Here is a 20,889-nt window from a genome sequence, read left to right on the forward strand (position 1 = left end):
TATAATAAATTTAAAATATAAAAAAAAATTTCTATTAAGTTAAAGTAATTGGTTCAACAGTTTACATATGTGCCTCTTCCCCCTCCACCCTAAAAAAAAGAGCACTACTTAGAGGAGCATAGATCTGTTTTCCTTTTATTTTTAATATTGAAAAACATTTTTTGGTTTCACTAACATATAGTCAGATATATTTCAGAGACTGTTTATTGGAAAGATACCTGTCCCTTACAGCAGTTGTTACTTGAACATAAGTGAACTGTGGCATTAAAACTTCCTCTAACAAGGTGTTTTAATTATGATTATTCTTTTAAAAATTCTATAGCAGTCTTTCTAACAAGAATTAGGCCTTAATGTCCTACGACGTTCAGTGAGTGTAATAAATGAACTTTCTCCTAAGCATCTAAATGGTACTAACTGTCCTTGAAAAAATTAAAACAATGGTAATTCAGATATTTTTTTGTGAGGCTCAATTCTCTCATGGAACCAGAATTGAGAAAAACTACTATATAGTATTCAAGATCACCCAATCTTTTAATTTGAAATATAACGTGTTGTATAAATGAATTGAGTGTTACTTTAGAGCTATATTACTTTATGTAAAGAATTAAGTGTTATCATTTTTGTAAAGTCATAAGCACAATGCCTGATACTTAGTAAGTACTCAACAAATTATATATATTATCATATTTAAATTCCTAAAAAGTTTTGCTCATATTATGTTGTTTTGATCAAGATGAAATTAAGTATAGCAGTAAAGATGCATATAATCTAGTCAAAAATTATATTTTCAAATTTAAACAGGCTCCCCTGGTAGTATTTTATGCTTATTGGTTGAGTAACATTACTATAAATTTTGCTTTTTTATAATGTACAGATAACTCAGAATTCATCCATAGTAACCATGTAATAAATGAAGTTGTTTTTTGTGATTGTCCTCTTGAGGATTTTAGGTCTTTACCAGTTCAGATAGGCAAATAGTTCTTTTTAATGCATTGATTTATGTGAAAGTGGGGGCAAAGGAATGAGAAGCAGCTAGGCTTCCCTGATGTGGAAGGACAAAGTATTATTGCCTCGCCAAACCTCCTGCCATAGGACTCTTCTCTTTCCTATGGTAAATTGTATGTTATTTTTTCAATATGATTGGCATTGCCATGGAACACTGCAAATTATACAAGTTATAAATATACAGTGATATTTAAGATGTGAAACTGAAAAATCCCAAAACTAATTATCATGCTCGAATATCAGCAAATTAATTCTTGATAGCATAAATTGAAGCTATTTTATGCAGTGAACTATTGAACAAAAAAGGGATAATAGGCTGTCACTTGAGAATGGCTAACATAATTTGTGAGACGGGACAGCATCTTTCTTTATAGCATACATTTGTAGTCAGTCTTTATGCTAATACATTTCCATATTCTTGCAAACAGTTTATAAAGAAAATAACACAAGAATACCAGGTGACTATACTGTGAATGTGAAACAGAACAAATTGTTATACATTGCATTCAATTCAGGAAAGTGGATAAATGACATTTCTGATGTATATGTTAATAAAATGTTACCTAGTCTATGCACTACTTCTTATACATTGATAATTATTATAAAGCGAAACTTCATCTTTCTTTTCCTTTTTTTGGATAATTGGTATAAAACAACTTTTTCCCACACAGAAAAACTAGTGAGTTTTGTAAGAAAAAAGGATTTGTTCCCTTTGCATAAAATCTGTGTTGCATTAACTATTTTCCATGTAGAAAGTGGAAAGTGATTTCTATCACTATATTCTGAGAGTATTTATAAAATATGAGTTTCAGAAACTATTTGTACATATAAAACTCAGTGAGCTAAACTGAGGCTGGAAATGCAATCTGTTTTACAATGCAAAACATGGAATGTATGAGAATTCTGAATACAATCAAATTAGCGTTTAAAATAAATAAGGTAAAGAGTTACTTAACCAAATAAAATAAATAAGAATTACTTAATATTGCTAGAATAATTGATGGACTATTTAGAAAAATTAAAGTTAGATTTCTACCATACTTTTTATTACAAAATAGTTGCAAGTTAATATTTAAATGTAAAAATAAAACTATAACAGAAGTTAAAGGAACAGTAGGTGCATATGTGTTTGATCTCAAGATGAGGCAGTTTTCTAAGCAAGAAAACATAAGGCCAATTTAAATTTTAAGTCCATAAAGTAAAAAAATAAATAAATTGATAAATTTATAAATAATAAATTGTAAACTTAGTATTATACATATAAAACTGGATGAAAGTTTATGATAATTTATTAAAAATGAAACAGTAAATATGAAAAGTATTTAACTGAACTGTTGATCAAAAACATGAGAAGTAAGTAAAAGTATATACCAGGCTGGTTTTTTAAATGAGGAAGCTGAGGCTTAGAGAGGGTATATAGCTTGCCTCCAGGTCACTAAGTTCAGTGAGAAAGTCTAAATTTGAATGCTTACTCTGTGGTAAGATTATAACTGATTTTTTCCATTAATTTTTTGTCCTTCCTAAATTTTTATTACTGAGCCAAAAAATTGAAGTCTTTTCCATAACAAGACAAACAGACACTGAACCATCTTAGGCAATATTGCATCGTTTTTAATAGTTGTGGCTCATTAAGGGGTAATGAGTACAGATTTTTTTTCCTTGATACATAAAAATAGGATTGATAGCATTTAAATTTTAATTAATGTAGGCTATACATTCTCACTAAGCAGATATTCTTTTCAACTAATTTAACTTTAATCATTACTGCAGATGCGGCCTAGATTTTTATGCCAGTAAGAACTAAAAAAAAACAAAATTAACCAAATATAGTCTTATGAAAAATGTAAAGCTCATGCACCTACAACTTGTAATTGTGTTTTTTTATTTGCAGATGGAGAATATCATTGGAACAATAAGAGATTCCAACCTGAAGCTGACACTTGCTTTTGGAATAGGAATGCATCATGCTGGGTTGCATGAAAGGGACCGAAAAACAGTAGAGGAACTATTTGTAAATTGTAAAATTCAGGTATTTTGTTTATCCCATGAACAGATATTTAAAAGTGACTTGAAAGTTGTGTTTTAGTTAGATGTAAGATATTATCTTTTATTTTTTAGGTTCTTATTGCTACAAGTACATTAGCCTGGGGTGTAAACTTTCCAGCTCATTTAGTAATTATTAAGGGAACAGAATATTATGATGGAAAAACACGACGATATGTGGATTTTCCTATTACAGGTAATATTTTTAAATTTACAAATACATTAGACTTCTGTTTTAGTCTTAATAATTTGAATTTGCATGAATTAAAGTTTAGAAAATTGGTCACATATGATAAGCAAATTGTAAAATTTTTTTCTTTCCGGTAAAAATATAGCTCAAAGTGTTGAGCCATTTTGTGTACTTTTACTTATCTAATTTGTTAATGAATGTCAAAAGCACAGGTAATTTTTTTTTTTAATTAAAAAGAGATTAGTACTGATTAGTAGCTGTTAGTAACGTTCGGTGTGTGTGTGTTGTTCAGTCCTGTCCAACTCTTTGCTACACTATGGACTGTAGCCCACCAAACTCTTCCATTCATGGAGTTCTCCAGGCAAGAATGCTGGAGTGGGTAGCCACTCCCTTCTCTAGGGGGTCTTCCCTACCCAGGGATCAAACCTAGGTCTCCTGCATTGCAGGCAGATTCTTTATCATCTGAGCCACCAGGGAACCCCCATAAATTATAATTAAATATTATGTTTAATTTTAAATCTCCTTCAGTAGACATGATTGTTTTCATAGGAATTCTAGAACCAAAGCATTTGTTGTTATAATTTGTACAAGTCAATTAACATATTTTAAAACCTGATAGAATATTTTCAATGAGTTTTGAACAGGGTGATATACCAAATGAATATTTTAACTCAGTTAATGCATAGAAGACCTATATCATTTCACAGTGACAATTTATGTCAAAGACTCCTGCAGTATAAAAGAAAAATTTTATACAATGGATGAGTTGAGGATGAGGCCTAAATGGATCCATTATCATAGGTAAAAATAATCAAATTACCCTGCTAAAGAGGTTTTTCTATGTGTTTTATTTTTTTCTTACTTGATTATAGTAGTTATAACTCTTAAATATCATTTTTGAAACATTTAACTAGAGAAACCTTTGATCTTTCTTACTTTTACATACACCGCAAGGCTCTTTTGAGGACTCAGTTTTCTGTCTTAGTGAATTGGTTATTAAATTATTAAAGAACTCTATAGTAGGCATAAGAGATAGCATCCATCCCTTGTCTTAAAATACTCTCTTTCTTATTTTCTGGTATTGTAGAAGCATGCTATAATCCATCAATATTTTTTGTGCTACATGCCACATTACAAAATACCTCTTGTCCTCTTTTTTATAGATGTACTCCAGATGATGGGCCGTGCTGGGAGGCCTCAGTTTGATGACCAAGGCAAAGCTGTAATTCTGGTTCATGACATAAAGAAAGACTTTTACAAAAAGTTTCTTTATGAACCTTTCCCAGTAGAATCAAGGTAAATTTTGCTGTAAATTAATTTAAATAGATTATGTCTTAGCATGTTGATGTTTTTGTGCTTACATTTTGTCAGGTAAAAATCAGTAAAACTTGTAGTACAGAAGAATTATTTGAAGTGAAGCAATACATTTATCACAATAAGACAACATTAAATTATAATTTTCACTAAAAAACAAAGCTGTTTAAAAGAAGCAGTGAAGCACTTTGTTCAGTCGTGTCGACTCTGGAGCCAGAACACTTAGGTTCACATCTGAGGTCTCCACCACTTATTTGCTATCATCCGTTTGATAAAGTGGACAATGCAAAGAAATAGAGGAAAACAATAGAATGGGAAAGACTAGAGATCGCTTCAGGAAAATTAGAGATACCAAGGGAACATTTCATGCAAAGATGGGCGTGATAAAGGACAGAAACCATGTGGACCTAACAGAAGCAGAAGATATTGAGAAGAGGTGGCAAGAATGTACAGAAGAGTTATACAAAAAAAGATCTTAATGATGGCAGAAAGCAGATGAACTAAAGAGCCTCTTGATGAAAGTGAAAGAGGTTGAGTGGAAAAGCTGGCTTAAAATTCAACATTCAAAAAATTAAGATCATTGCATCCAGTCCTATCACTTCATGACAAATAGATGGGGAAACAATGAAAACAGTGACAGGCTTTATTTTCTTGGGCTCTAAAATCACTGCAGATGATGATGGCAGCCATGAAATTAAAAGACACTTGCTCCTTGGAAGAAAAGCTATGGCAAACCTAGATTCCATATTAAAAGCAGAGACAGACTTTGCTGACAAAGGTCCATCTAGTCAAAGCTATATTTTTTCCAGTAGTCATGTATGGATGTGAGAGTTGGGCCATAAAGAAGGCCGAGGGCCAAAAAATTAATGCTTTTGAACTGTGGTGTTGGAGAAGAGTCTTGGGAGTCACTTGGACTGCAAGAAGATCAAACCACTTAATCCTAAAGGAAATCAGTCCTGAATATTCATTGAAGGGACTGATGCTGAAGCTGAAGCTCCAGTCCTTTCACCATGTGATGTGAACAGCCAACTCACTGCAAAAGACCCTGATGCTGGGAAAGATTGAAGGCAGGAGGAGAAGAGGATGACAGATGGTTGGATGGCATCACCGACTCAATGGACATGAGTTTGATCAAGCTCTGGGAGATGGTGAAGGACAGGGAGGCCTGGTGTGTTGCAGTCCATGGGATCACAAAGAGTCAGACATAACTAAGTGACTAAACAACAACTTGGACAAAGTCTTTGCTCATTTCTCAGCAAAAAATAATCTTTTCTCTGTCAGATTTGTACATTTTCATTCTTAACATATATCACTTGCTACTTTTTATCACTGTCTTAATATACTGAACTTCATTTACCATATTCCAAATGCAAAGGATAAAACACATTTCTCATTTATACTGTAAACAGTTACTGAGGTTTTTTTTTACTGTGTTAGAATTTCTACTAATGTTCACTTTCTTAATTTGGAAAATATGAAAACATTTAATATGTGGGAGATAGCTTATACTGTGCTAAGAGAAAATTTATGACCATAAATATATATTTTAAAAGAAAGAGGGAAAATGAATTATCTGAATATCCATTTCAAGAATTTGAAAAAAAGTTAGCAAATTGAACTCAAAGGAGAAGATAGAAAGATGAGAAAGAATTAATGAATTAAAACCAAACATACATTAGGAAAAAATATCAGCAAAGCCAAAAGTTTATCAATAACATTGATAAACCTTTAGTCTGGTCAAGAAGAAAGAGAGAAGGAACAACACAGTATCAGGAATCAAAAGATATAAAAAATTTTTAAATAATAAAATATGAAAAAAATCTATGCATATTTTAAAATTTTATATCAAGTGGTGAAATTCTTTTTTAAAAATCCTTACTAAAACTGACATAAAAAGAAATAGAAAATTTAAATAGTCCATCAAAGCAATTATATCTGAAATTTAAAACCATTCCACAAAGAAATTTTCTGATCCAGACATTTCACTAGTGAATTCTTTACAGTGTTTAAGGAAGAAATTGAACATGAACTGTTTTCTACTCTATAATAGTAGAAAAGATAGGAATATCTGTCAACTTATTTTATGAGATTAGAATAACCTTAATGCCAAAACCTGATAAATTTACCAGAAGGGAAAGTACCAGAGCTGTGTCTCTCATGAATATAGATGTAGAAATCCTATATAAAACTTCAAATCAAATCTAGTAATGTATAGAAAGATAACATATTACAGCTAATTACAATATAAGTGCAAAGGCTAATTACTGGAAAATGCATGAATATAATTCACTGTATTAGCAGGAAAAACTTAAGAAAAATTATATGATTATCTCAGATATTTTAAAAAGTGTTTGATGAAATTCCACACCCATTCACAATAAGAACTGTTAGCCAACAAATATTTGGGAAATGTTCTTAATCTGATAGAGTATCTACTAAAAATCTACCTCAGATACCATGATCAAGGATTCAATATTAAAGGCTTTCTCTTTGAGACAGAAAATTACACAGGGATGTTGCTGTCACCACTGCCAGTAATTAAGCTTTGTGTTAGAGACCTAAGCCAGTACTTTAAGGTAAAGGAAAGAAAAGTGAAAATTCTTCTTGAGCAAGAGGAGTAACTGAAAAACACAAAAAGAAGGCTTCTGGGGCAGTGGGAATGCTTGATCTTGGCATTGGTTACACAGATGTGTTCACATTGTGAATATTACTTGAGTTGTACATATGTAGTTTATGTAATTTTTTTTGATATGTACTTCAGTAAAAAATGTATTAAAAATTTTAATGTGCAAGTTTATTTTTTTTTAATTTTTCAATTATTATTGTCTGTGATGAAACAGACCACCGGCCCAGGTGGGATGCATGAGACAGGTGCTCGGGCCTGGTGCACTGGGAGGACCCAGGGGAATCGGGTGGAGAGGGAGGTGGGAGGGGGGATCGGGATGGGGAATACGTGTAACTCCATGGCTGATTCATGTCAATATATGACAAAACCCACTGCAATGTTGCGAAGTAATTGGCCTCCAACTAATAAAAATGTGCAAGTTTAATGTAATATTTTATCTTCTACAAAATATATATACAGAAGTTATATATTAACTTCTCTATTAATGGGCATTCAGAGTTTCTAGTCTCCTCTCTTACATATATTGCTGCAGTGAAGGGTTTTGCTTTCCTATCCTAACTTTTGAATGTTTCCCTAGCAGGTGAGAATGAAAAAGTAAAATTGCTGGGTCATAGTAATTGTTCACATAGATATTGCCAAATTGCCCTCCAAATTAGCTAGACAGATTTACACTCTGCCACTGATGACTACAGAGGAATATAGCAACTTTTTTTCATTCAGTTTATTGTGGTCTTTTCCTCATATCCTTAAAAACATCCTTTGCGGAAGCTGTTTTTAATAATACATACTGTTCCATGTATCATAATTTACATGTTTTTATCCTTTATTGGACATTGCTTCCCTTTTTTGTATTTTATGTAAGAAACTGAAATGACCATTTTGTTGTGCCAGTATTTCAATGCATCTGATCATCACTATATTCTATAACACCTAGTACATTCATCTTATGTGACTGAACTTAATATTCACTGAATTAATGAAGGGAATATCCTTGCTCCAACATAACTATCCCCCATTTCCTACCAACTCTTCTATCATCTGCCTCAGCATTATTTCGTACTTACTCCAAATGCCCTATGAGAAAATTCTGCTCTCCAAGGTGTGTCGTCTCTTGTCCACTCTTATGTTGGTTCTCATCTTCTTGTAAAAGTTACTTGCTCCCTTCCTATCAGCCTGTGTTTATTTGCACCTAGCAATTCATTTGGCCGAAATTATATACAAAGTATATAAATTACAGGAAACACATTTGTCCTATATCTTGGGACATCAAATTTGAGTCTTGACTTTGTGTTCAAGTGTTTTTCATTTAATTTTCATGTGTTTCCCATGTCTTATTCACTCTGTAGTTTATTAGGAGTGCTGTCTGACCATTTAAATGCAGAGATTGCTGGTGGTACAATAACATCTAAGCAAGATGCAATGGATTATATTACCTGGACTTACTTTTTCCGTCGTCTAATCATGAACCCCAGGTAAGCACAGGACTGTTCTTTATCGTTCTTCTCTAAAGATCTTTTTTGTATTTAAAATATCACCTGCCTGTGGAAGACCCAAAATATTTCACTCCATCTGCTCTCCATCAAATAGAGTCTCATGTCTCCACCAACCTTCTGAATGTTGCCACATGGACTTCCTACCATCATTTCAAATTCAACATGCCTAAAACTGAATTAATCATATCTAAAAATTTTGCTCAAATCTCACTTTCTTGATCAGAAATTAAATATATTGTTTTGGAAATGGAAAGTAGATATGGTTTACTTAGTAGACATAGGTGTAAGTGGTGACATTTGAACAAAGACTTGAAAGAGGTGAGAAGGTTGACCACATAAATATCTAGTGGACAGCATTTCAGGCCAGGGGGACAGGAGAGGTTCTAAGACTGGCTTGTCTGGTGTGCTGAAGGTGCAGTAAGAAGAAGATATAGCTAAAGTGGAATAAGTAGGGGGCTGTGGAGAGTAGCAGGAGATGAGGTTAGGGATTGTGGGTGGGTGGTCCGTGGACTTATTAGTCTCATGAGGCCTTCGGCACCAATGTAAGGACTTTGATTTCTATTCTGGGTGAAATGAGAAGCTTTGTCGGTTTTTGATCAGAGGACTGACAGTATCTATCATATAATAAAGAAGGCAAATTATAATCATAAATGTTATAAATAATTTGAACTTCCCTGTTGAAAGGTAGAAATTTTCAGATTTATTTTTTAAAAATCAGTGTAAAATTTTTTAAGCAACATTTCAAATCAAGAGAAAGGGCCCAAATAAAGTCAATAATTTGCATATTTTACTTTATCTGCTATAGTCATGCTCTGCAGTTTTCTTTCTAATTGGCCCTAATATCTTTTTATTGTTGTCTGTGTTAAAAGCCCCTATCCACAAAGCCAGAAGCAAAGAAAGGCACAGGAAATTGGTACACTTTTCCCACTTACTTTTAAATCTAGTAAAAGTTTTAAGAAGGCTAAAATCATTGTCTCAAATGAAGAGCTTGTGTTGTGTGTAGTTTTAATATATACTTGATACTTCCTGTCATTCCGTGCCATAAATTGAGACTGACTTTTCTTTGGGTGGGAGGGGCTTGTATACACACTTGTGTGCATGCATGTATGTGTGACAAGAAGAAACTGAAGTTTATTTTAAAAGTTGAGAGAGCAAGCGCCACTCCTAAAATACAGTCACATATAGATAAATAAATATGACCCAATTCTCCAACCCTCTTCATTTATTCATGTTACTGTAAAGTGTCCACACCATACCACCACCCAAAATAAAATTTATGTTGGGGAAGATTTCAGTTCCTGGGTTGTTCTCTGTATGTCTATGTATATTTTTATGTTTTGATATGCATGTGTGTATGTATATGCAAATATATGTAAATACATATAAAGATATGTATTTATAAAATTAAGTATATATGTAGATACAGATATATGTATATATTAGTTTGTTTATATATAAACACATGTATTGGTGCATCATGAAATGTAATATATTTCAAATTGAGTTCTGGATTCAATTTGTATGTTCAGTTTTACTCTCTGTTTTCCCTTGAGAAAGCGTCTGAATATTTCTAGGGGAAAAAAATGTTGTGGTAGTTTCAGCTGTCCCCGTAACCACTTCCATTATTTGTGTCATTATTACTGCTGCATAATCCGAACATAAAAAAGCATGGTGCTGTAACAAATGACTTCCCAGTACTGACAGTTATAGCAGCAGCATTTCTATACTGATGAAAAATTTCCCAGCGAGATCTCTGGCCAGGTTTACATAAACCAAACAGGAAATGGCTGCCACTATTCACATTAAATCCAAACTGTTTGGTGTGACTTTATCTATGTTTTACATTACAATAAAATCTCTCTTTTTCAGCTGGTAAACTTTCATTCTTTTTAAGGTTGGAAAAAGAGAATGAGGTTTCGTGTGAGGTATTCTTGTTTATCTTTTGATAAGATCTTTTAAAGTTAATTTTTTTAAGCTTGTTTTACTTTTTGATTCTTTAAATGTAATCAACTTTGTAAAATTTTATGATAGGGAGAGGTTTGTTTAAACTTTTTCCCAACGGACTGCTGATAGAACTAGCCTGTCTAGCCCATGTGCTCGATGCTGTCAGTGCAAACTGCCTTTGACTTTCACACCTCTCAGGGGACTAGTAATTGTTGTGTTCAAACAGCCTGTAATTGTGATCCCGCTGGCTTCCTCAGTACGCTTCTGGCTATTAGAATCATTAAACAACTCAGCACCTGTTAACAGCATTGTAAATATTCAACCCTGCTTGTGTGCGGGTTGAGTCCAATATAGAGAAATCTTACAGAGCTCAGCCTCATAAATTACAGCCTCTGACAAGTCAATTATTGTGAAACTGGGTTTCTCTGTGAAATAAATGAAATACCATGCTGACAAAAAAGGTAGGCTGTCTGTTTATAGCAGAGAGAAGATAATGACTTGATGATTCAATGCAGTGAGCATGAAACTACATTGTATCCTTTATTCATAATTAAACGTTGTATAATATTTCTGCTTTAATAACCAATAAGTTATAAATTTTCTACTGTGGCGAGTGCAACATGAAAACAAACCTTTTTACTTAGCAGTTGCATGCTTTTTCAAGCTAGTAAAGTGATTATTAATAATAATATGTAATTTGTAAGCTAAATGCTTATAATTATTTAAGCTAGAAATTGCATGGTTACTGAACATTCACGTGTTAAAAGCAAAGGCCATATAATGCTACTAATGAAGATTATGTAAATAAAAACTCTAGCCTTTATTCACAAATAAGTGTCAGAATATACTCTCTCTCAAAATTTTATGGGATCTAAAAAATGGATGTGAAAATGTTTATATAACCTTAGAATCTCAATTCAAATATTAACAAAGAGTAGTAATACTTGGTTTAGATCAGTGAAGTCATCACTAGCAAAACTAGCAAAGCATTTTACTATTTGTGTTGGCTGCATAGGAGAACTGTTTTTAAAGTTTAACTGTTTTTAAAGTTGTCACTTTAAAAAAATAAAGTTAATCACTTACATATGCCAGAATATCTGAAGAAAACAATTTTAGGGATTTTGAAAATTCTTGATAACCCCGAGATGTAGTAAGGGTAAAAATTTCAATATTGAATCAATTGAATGTCAGTTCAATTACCTAAATTGAGTTTTTCATCTCTACTCTTATGCAGGTCAGTAATGTTGATGAGCACGTTGGAAAAGAACAACTATATTAATAAATTTATCAATGGATTTTTTTAAGTTATTCTGCTCCAAAAATGCATTAGTTTTTAGCAAGTTATATTATGAATAATATTTTAGTGTAGTCATTAGATAATTTGTTGGATTCTCAGAGTCATGATTTTACTTAATTTTTTTTTTGCAACTCATTATAAATGTTTAAAACATGTTTATCCTGACTCTACTTTATCTGAATAAAAGCCACAAAGTAGTTTAAAATATTTTCCAATAGATTTGAATAAACAAACCTCAGATGGGATTTTAGCCCATCACAATATGTCTTAAAAGTACGTAAAATAGTGAATAAAATAAATAATTTAAAAAGAACCTATCATTTTTAGAGAAAAGTTTTTATCATTAATGGTTTTAAGTATTATTTTTAAGTGTACCAAATTCATTAAAAATTAATTAAAATTGAAATGCATTAAAGCATAATATGGTAAAGTTGACCTTCCAGTTATATTTATATGGGAATGTCTATGATTATCTGTAGCAGCATCCATGAGATTTTTTTGTTTTCAAATAACCTAATAAATTTATAGATGAAATGGAATCACAGCTTTTCATTTTTCATGGTAATATTATTATCACAATGTCTTCTTTCTATAATTTTAATTGCATAAAGAATAGCTTGATTTGTGTTCTGCAAATAGTACTACTTATTCAGTGTCCTGGGCATATTTTCACTAGTTTTCGTCCAGTTAGATATAACTTTATCAGCGTTGTATTAGTCCAGGCAGCTGACAATAGTATTGGAAAATTTATAGGCTTAGCAAGCCAAAAGAATGTGAAATATAAAGTAAGCGCTTACATCGCACAAAGTCTGGCTGATAAATTTCATTTGTTGGGAAAAATATAAAAGGGAAAAAAATTGTTAATAATTTGAAACAGCTTTGGAGATCTGTCTCTTTTATGGAACCTTGAATGTCCAGAATTTTTATTTGCACCTCTAATGCAGTATAAATTATTCTAACTATATGCTTCTCAGTCATAATTCAGAATAAAGGAAGTATTTTCTAATGGTTTCTAATACTGATTTTTTATCTTCACATATGGCTGGTTATATTTTGGTCAAATTAACAATAGCACTGATCTGTCTGGTATTTATCTGTTCATTGATAAATATTGCTTCATTTGGGATTACGAAAAGAGCTTTTCCAGGAAAGGCAATAATTTCTCTACAGACTAAAATTTCAACTAACTATTTCTCTTTTATAAGAAAATCCTTAGCATTTAGTTAATTACGATTTAAATAAATAACCTATTATTAATCCATACTCAGTGGAAACTCTCATATTTGAGGGTACCTAAATATTTGGGCTAACTTCTCTTTCTAATGAAAATATATCCTGCCATGATTTAAGTCCTGCTTTTTGTGTTTTTAAATAAATTTTTATAGTATTGACCCCAACTCTTTCCCTTGGAAGAAAGAAAATCGCCATGCTTGGCAGGCCTTAAGGCCTCTCCCATTTGAGATAGTTAACACTTTCTTCCCCAGGCCCTGACACCCACTTCCTGCTGCGGCTGCTGCTAAGTCGCTTCCGTCGTGTTCAACTCTGGGCGACCCCTTTCTAGCCCTGTACAGATGTTACGCCTTCTTGCTGGGGTTTCAGTATTGACGGTCTGTTCTCTGAGCCTTGTATCCTTGATTTGGATGGAGGTAGGGCGTGTAATGCTCCAGGCTAACTAGGGGACAGGATTCACCCAGCAGGAATTGGCGGTCTGCCATGACTGTGGGGATGGTCCCTCACCTCTTGGATCTTTTCGCAGGCACAGTTTCTTAGTAATCTTAGGGATTTGCAAAAAAAACCTCTTGGAGTTACAGGGAAGAGCATTAAGGTGAATTGCATGTCCTTAAGTTTTTACGTCGAAGGTATATAGAGCTGAACCTGTATGTTTTCTGTATAAGTAAGCATAGTTAGAATGCTTTTTTGTTAGCCTGAAGATGCTCCTTCTAATCTTTAGAATATTCCTTAAGGAAACAACAATTGACTAAATTTCCTAAAAGAACTTATCTACTACCCAAATCAATAGTTATTTGAGTTTTTTAATGTTACTGCAGATGAGTTTTACATATAAAAGGGAATTATATGTTTCTATGTAATAAGCTTCTTGCCACTTTCGAATCTAATATGTAGATTTAGTTTGCGGTAGATGCATAAACCGAAATAGTTTTAATGCTGGAAAATTAGTCTTTTTAATGTGTTGCTGAATTTTATCTGCTTCTCTTTCATATTTTGAATGTATCGCCATTCTTCATCAGTATTAATAAACTCTAGTATGAGGATTTTGATCTGTAAGGTGGAAATGACAATTGCAGTTGCTTTATTTCTTTGATTTGCTATAAATGGATTTTTTTTTAAATTCTGAAAAGAACAAGGTGAAATTGAAGTGACAGTTTTAATAGGAAATATTTTGAAACAAATAATGACCTTGCTTGTTTTCTAGCTACTACAATTTGAGTGATGTGAGCCATGATTCTGTGAACAAGTTTCTGTCCAGTCTGGTTGAGAAGTCTCTGGTTGAACTGGAACATTCCTATTGTATTGAAATTGGAGAGGTACGACCGGGTCACATATATTCCAATTGAAAAGATTGCCCAGCTTTCTAACACTAGGGCTTTTGCTAATGATAATCAAAAACTGTAATGAAATGTTGCGATAGCAACCTGCAGTATGAATTATTAATATTATGAATATATTTACTTCTATTGTACTTTCTATTTACATTACTTTATCTTTCTTCTGAAACAGGATAATCGGAGCATTGAGCCTCTGACGTATGGCCGCATTGCCTCTTATTACTATTTGAAGCACCAAACAGTTAAAATGTTCAAGGAGCGTTTGAAACCTGAATGTGGGACTGAAGAATTGCTTTCAATTCTAAGTGTGAGTTTCATATTATTGCATTGTTTTTATTATAAAGAGATCATATTTTATATATGTTATACCTTCTCTTTTAATTTGGGTCTTAAACTGTTGCCTTCTAGTTCCTCTTGAAATTTGGCAGAAACCATTTATGAAGTTCGTTTCTCTGTCTGGCAAGATCACTACAAAGCAATATATCTGGGCCAAATCTCCCATGGATAAGATGACCACGTCATTTATCATCCAAAGTTGAGTCAGCCTGAGAATGGAATCTGGCACTATTAAGGTTTAAGCCAGGATAATAGTTATAAACTGGGCTGTCCTCAGCAGCCAGGTGATCACCCTATCCTTCAGTGTAATAAGCTTTGTGAATTATAGTTGAAAGCTTTTCTTATTGCTTTTTTGAGGAATTCTGTGGAATCCATGATATTGCTGAAGTTTTTTTAACATAAGGATCCACTTGATTAAGTTCTCTTAGAATTAATGCCAGAAAAGTTAACTCCTCCCATACCCCCTTCCCAGAAAAAAATATACAGTCAGCTTTATCACATGGTAAAAAATTATACTCTGCTTATTTTGGGTTTTTGCCAAGAAGCTGTGAACTAAATTTAATATTGAAGTTAAAATTACTATTAGGAGTATCTTCTTCACTTCTTTCCTGCATATTATATATGTATTTTTTTTCTTTGTTGACTTTATGTATAATAATTTACCATAAAACTTTGTTGGCATGTTAGTTGGGATCCAGGAGATAGTGAAGGATAGGGAAACCTGGCGTGCTGCAGATCATGCGGTCGCAAAGAGTTGGACACAACTTAGTGAGTGAACAGCAGCAGCAAACACTGTATTTTACCCCTCAGGTATGTTGGTACTTTTTTTAAAAATTAAGACCCCTTGGACTGTAATGTCTTTAAGGTCCTTCTCTTGTAAAGTCACTGAGTCTACTGTAGTTCACTTGCATATTAGCTTTTTTCCCTACCTTTCCTATTGCTTTATCATTATTGGCGTCAGCATCCTCACAATTTTCCAATTTTTCAGTGTTTTCCCTTTGAGAAACTAGTGTGCGTGTTATAGGGCCATGTACAATGTAATGAATCAGAAAATGTTTGTTAACAAATTGATGGATGGGTGGATGGATCCTGTATAAATCCGTTTCCTATTGTTTGCGCTATAGAAATGACAAGAGGATTAGAGTATATGAGACAGGTATCAAAAAATTATTTTTTGTCAAATTAACTCATTTCTGAGATAAGAATATTTTTTAATTAAGAATTTCTTTTAGCTTTCTAAGGATGAGATTTTATCATTTTCTAGACAGATTCATGAAAACAAGATTAGGGAAAAGACAGTAAAATAATGATTAATTTCAGCAAGCATCTTAAACTAGTATCTGTTAGATTTAAGAATATGATGTTTCTTTCATATTTACCTACATTGATGTATTTGCCTAATTTAGTATTTTAAAGTACTTGGGAACACATAATAATAGCTGACACCTTTGAGCACTTTTCATATGCCAGACACTGTTCTAAGAACTTCACATTGATAAGCATTTAATCCTAACAGCAGTCACTAATTTGATGTTGATAAAATCCCATTATTGTTCATGTTTTAAGGATTGCCCAGCTTGTCCAAGGGTGCACATCCAGTGAGAAGTCTGCAGTCTGGCACCTTAGTCTAAGTCCTTAACCTCTACCCTTCTGCCTCTCCTGTGTGTGTGATGAATGTCTCACACACCCACAGAGTGAGGTGGAAAATGCTGAGGTGGGAGGTCTGCGGTATAATATATCTAGGCGCCTGTTGTTCTGTAAAGGTTTATGAAGTCCACATGCCTGTTACATTCCATAGCCTCTTCCACCCACTGTTTGTGCATGCTTAGTTGCTTCACGTGTATCCACCAGTTTGCGACCCCATGGACTGTAGCCTGCCAGATTTCTCTGTCTGTGGGATTCTTCAGGCAAGAACACTGGAGTGGGTTGACATGCCCTCCTCCAGGAGGTCTTCCTGATCCAGGGATCCAACCACCTACTGCAGAAGCCCACAAATGTAAATAGTACCAAGTTTATTCAATCATTTTTCTCTTTTGTCTTTTACATAAAAAGATATTGTTCAGAGCAAGTGGTCTGTTCACATCCTTTCAGCATCCTTTTTCTTTCCAGTATCACACTGCCTAAAATGACTTATGCTAATCTCCTGGTATAGCGTTATTAAAATAGAGTCAACCCTTTTGTGAATAATAAGAAAAATAAATCATCTGCAAATATATTTAAAGTAAACTACAGTGTATTTACGTAGATATTGTTCAGCAAACTCCCTTAATGATTTCCACAGCAACAATGATATAATGTCTTCATCCTATGGTGTTTGATCCAGGAAACTCTCAGCTTCTGCTCGGTAGTATCTAAGTAAGTGTAATATTTAAGTGAGCCCTCTTTTTGAGTGGAGATGTTGGGGCATTAGGAGTGTAGGACTCACATGTAGGAGAAGGAGATCTGCAGGTACCGCTTTTTTGCTAATATCTTGTTTAGAAACTATTCCCTGTGTACACGAGAACATATGTATAACTAACAGAGAAACATTAAATAATAAAACAGGATTGTGTTTTAAGTAGTTATAATGCAATTTTTAGAAATCATTCTTTCAATGAGAAGAGTTTTTAAGTATTATTCTGTGGCCACACCTGAGATTCCTGAGTCTCAACATAGCTTCATTATCATCTCTGCTCTCACTTCCAAAACTGCATATTGGTCTCCTTGTGGTTTTGAAACAAGGAGAAAGAAGTGGCCAAGCAGGAGCTACAGAGGAGGGTGTGACAAACACAGGAATGCAAAGAAAAACCGCGTGTGTGCAAGTCCTCTTGTCTACCAGCATTGTTTTTGTTTTATAGTGTTTAATAGTGTCACCTTGTTTTTGAACAACACAGTATTGTAATTTATTTGCTGTCAGCATCTCCTTTTACTTAGATACAGTCACTGATGTTTCTAAAGTCATTTTCAAACTTTCTTATTTTTAAAATTTAATTATTTTTAAGAGGAATTTTTAGTATTCCTGAAAAGATCACAGCTTGAAAAGCTTCTATTCTCTTGGGCATTACTTTGAATTCACTATAACATTTTCATCAGTTTAACTTTGACAGTGCATAAAGTTGTCTCATTTTTTAGGCTACATGTTATATTTAACTTTCAGTTAAATTACATGCAGAAATTATGTTCATTAAGATTTTTATTCTAGATGTTCTAATTATGTTCCAATGTGATTATTGTTGGTGCAGAGAAAACAAACTAGAAGGTAACAAGAGAATGAAAAAAGAATATTAAAACATTCAGTGACTTTTATTCATTGACTTTTAAAAACACATGAACCCTGATATCTCAGTAGGTAAAATATCCACTTGCAATGCAGGAGACCCTGGTTCGATTCCTGGGTCAAGAAGATCTGCTGGAGAAGGGATAGGCCGCCCTCTCCAGCATTCTTGGGCTTCCCTTGTGGCTCAGCTGGTAAAGAATCCACCTGTAATGCGGGAGACCTGGTTCGATACCTGGTTGCGAAGATCCCTGGGTTGGGAAGATCCCCTGAAGAAGGGAAAGACTACCCACTCCACTATTCTGGCCTGGAGAAGTCCATGGACTGTATTGTTCATGGGGTTGCAAAGAGTTGGCCTTGACTGAGCAACTTTCATTTCTGGAGAAGGGAATGGCAATCCACTCCAGTATTCTTGCCTAGAGAATTCCACGGACAGAGGAGCCTGGCAGGCTGCAGTCCGTGGATCGCAAAGAGTCAGACGTGACTGAGCGACTACATTTTCACACTTTCACAATTTTATTGCCAGTAGTTTTTCTTTCAAAACTAAAAAGAGAAAGCCATGGAATCAGGTCATTTCATGGTATGCTTCCTTTCACAGTGTTTTTGGCCCTTAAAATTTCCCTCTACCACAGTGTTCCATGGCAAAAAGTCGTCAGGTTTGGTTCAAAAAGTCCCTAACGTTAGGTCCGTGTGTGCCCTGTCTTCTGAATTCTGTCCTTCTCCTCTGTCAGTAGGCTGGTTAGGGTCAGCCTGGTGTTTTGCAGAATAACATTTACTGTATTGACGATATCACCCTTTTGACAAAGGATGAGTTTAAAGATGAAAACTAAACTCTTCCAAACAGTAAAGAGCTAAGCTAAATGAAATTAAATATTTTAAGCACGTGATGAAGTATATATAATTTGGATGTTTATCCTTAATATTTCACTCTATTCAAGTCCGTATTAAATTCCATCAGTCACATTTCTACCCACAGACTATGTATTGATTCATCCAAAAAATACTTACTTTATACCTGTAATGTATAAGGTCCTTTCTAGGGGCATGAGATAGAATAGTGAACATTAGTGACAGACTCGTGTGTGTGTGTATTAATGCGCAGATAAACTATGGGCATGATAATAAACTACTTAGGTGTTGCTCCTGACTGAGGTCCCCAGCACAATGTGATGCTCCCAAGAATCACAGCAAAATATTGTCCACCATGAAGAAGGGTCTCTAAAAACAAAATAGGATATGGTATTCCTCCTGCGTGTTAATCTTTCCTGTGCATAAGATTTGCTATATACATTTCTGCTGGCCCCACATCAAAAGAACATCATGGATAAAGTTTGAATGGGCCCAGGAGAGCTGCTCCAATGATGGAAATATATGATTGGAGCATTTCAGTCTAAAGAGGTAAAGGCTTTGAGTCAGTTAACAGATATTAAAATCGTGAACTATAAGAACAGTTGTGAACACGGGTAACTTTCATAATTAATCGGAAACGCCACCTGATCCTGCAGGTAATAAACTCAGAGAATTTATTACTTCACTTGACAAATATAATGTAGGCCAAAAATATATAGATTCAAAAAGGACTAGAAAATATTTACAAATGATAAATCTACTAACAGAACTAAAAGAGAAGATGGAATTGTGCATATCATACTTGGTATGGTAGATGCTGATCATTCTGTTTCAGAACAGAAGAGGCAAGGAGGAGGTTTAGATGAAAATGTATCGTCTGTATGGTATTTTTCTCTGGGTTCACCAAATTCTTGGACTATTTTTTATCCTTCAGAATATATGGGGGAAATGAGGTAGTATTTGTTTCTCTAAATGTGACAGTCTGTTACACACTCAAGAACTAATTCCTGTTCATTATAACTTCATTAAATATAAATCTTTTGTTTTAGTCAACACCTAAAAAGAAAACATGCTCCCACTGAAGATTTTTTTCTCTACTAACACTTCTTTTGAAAATTCCGTTTTCGCTTATCTTCTTCCTAAGAAATTGAGCTGTTTTCTGGCTTACATTTTTAGATGGCATTGCCTTTTTTTTTTTTTTTTTTTTGTCTTTAAATGATAGTAAAATATTCTATAAAGAGTAAAGATAGTAAAAATAGTAAAATAATCTAGGTGTAAAACTGAAGATTATATTGAGACTATTTCTCTTCACTTATTCTATGATAGCACCTGCTTATTTGAATCTTGTCTTTTCAATATATTCATCAAACAATGATAGCAACTACCTTTTATGAAGCACCTACAACATGCCAGGCATTTAATATTCATTATTTATAATACTCAAACACTTCGTGGTAAATGTTAATATTATGTAGAGAATGCTACTGATGTTTGATGAGAATATTTTAAGTTTTCCCAGGTTTTATATGAAGTAGCTGTTGAGAACTCTTTTCCCTTCTCCTTATTTCCTCTCTTAGACATACTTTATCCTTATTCTATGATTTCATTCCAACTGTAAAAAAATTTTTAAGTACTGAAATGTGAAGGTATTTAAAAGTCAGTTAAGAAACAGAATTACTTTTAAAATTATGTGTGACCTTGTAACATAGACTTACAGGTTTTAAACACAGATGTTAATTACTGGCAAAATAATTATTTCAACATTTCTCATTGGAAGTGTATATTTTAAGTTTTAAGCAATATGATGCTATTTGGAAAGGTTAGGTACTTTATAAGAACTCTTGCCAAGTTTTTTTTCTAACACCATGAATTAATAAGCTTCATAATTAAGGCAGCTGCTTCACACTTCTATTGTTAACCGATGACATTACATCTGTCTTGCTCCATTGATGCCCTCCTCCTACTTATTGAA

The 20,889-nt window shown here is 33.5% G+C and overlaps 1 protein-coding gene across 1 annotated transcript in view; it reads left to right on the top strand.

Annotated features, from left to right (window-relative positions):
- Nucleotides 1-20,889, top strand: part of ASCC3 (activating signal cointegrator 1 complex subunit 3) — a 336,030-nt gene that overhangs the window by 242,467 nt on the left and 72,674 nt on the right. Inside the window, exons 31-36 of the mRNA XM_065911620.1 lie at nucleotides 2,897-3,034; nucleotides 3,124-3,244; nucleotides 4,402-4,534; nucleotides 8,525-8,650; nucleotides 14,347-14,458; nucleotides 14,652-14,786. Of these exons, the coding sequence (XP_065767692.1) occupies nucleotides 2,897-3,034; nucleotides 3,124-3,244; nucleotides 4,402-4,534; nucleotides 8,525-8,650; nucleotides 14,347-14,458; nucleotides 14,652-14,786 (765 nt within the window). The remainder of the gene's footprint in view (nucleotides 1-2,896; nucleotides 3,035-3,123; nucleotides 3,245-4,401; nucleotides 4,535-8,524; nucleotides 8,651-14,346; nucleotides 14,459-14,651; nucleotides 14,787-20,889) is intronic.

Source organism: Muntiacus reevesi, chromosome 19, assembly GCF_963930625.1.
Source record: "Muntiacus reevesi chromosome 19, mMunRee1.1, whole genome shotgun sequence".
NCBI lineage: Eukaryota > Metazoa > Chordata > Mammalia > Artiodactyla > Cervidae > Muntiacus > Muntiacus reevesi.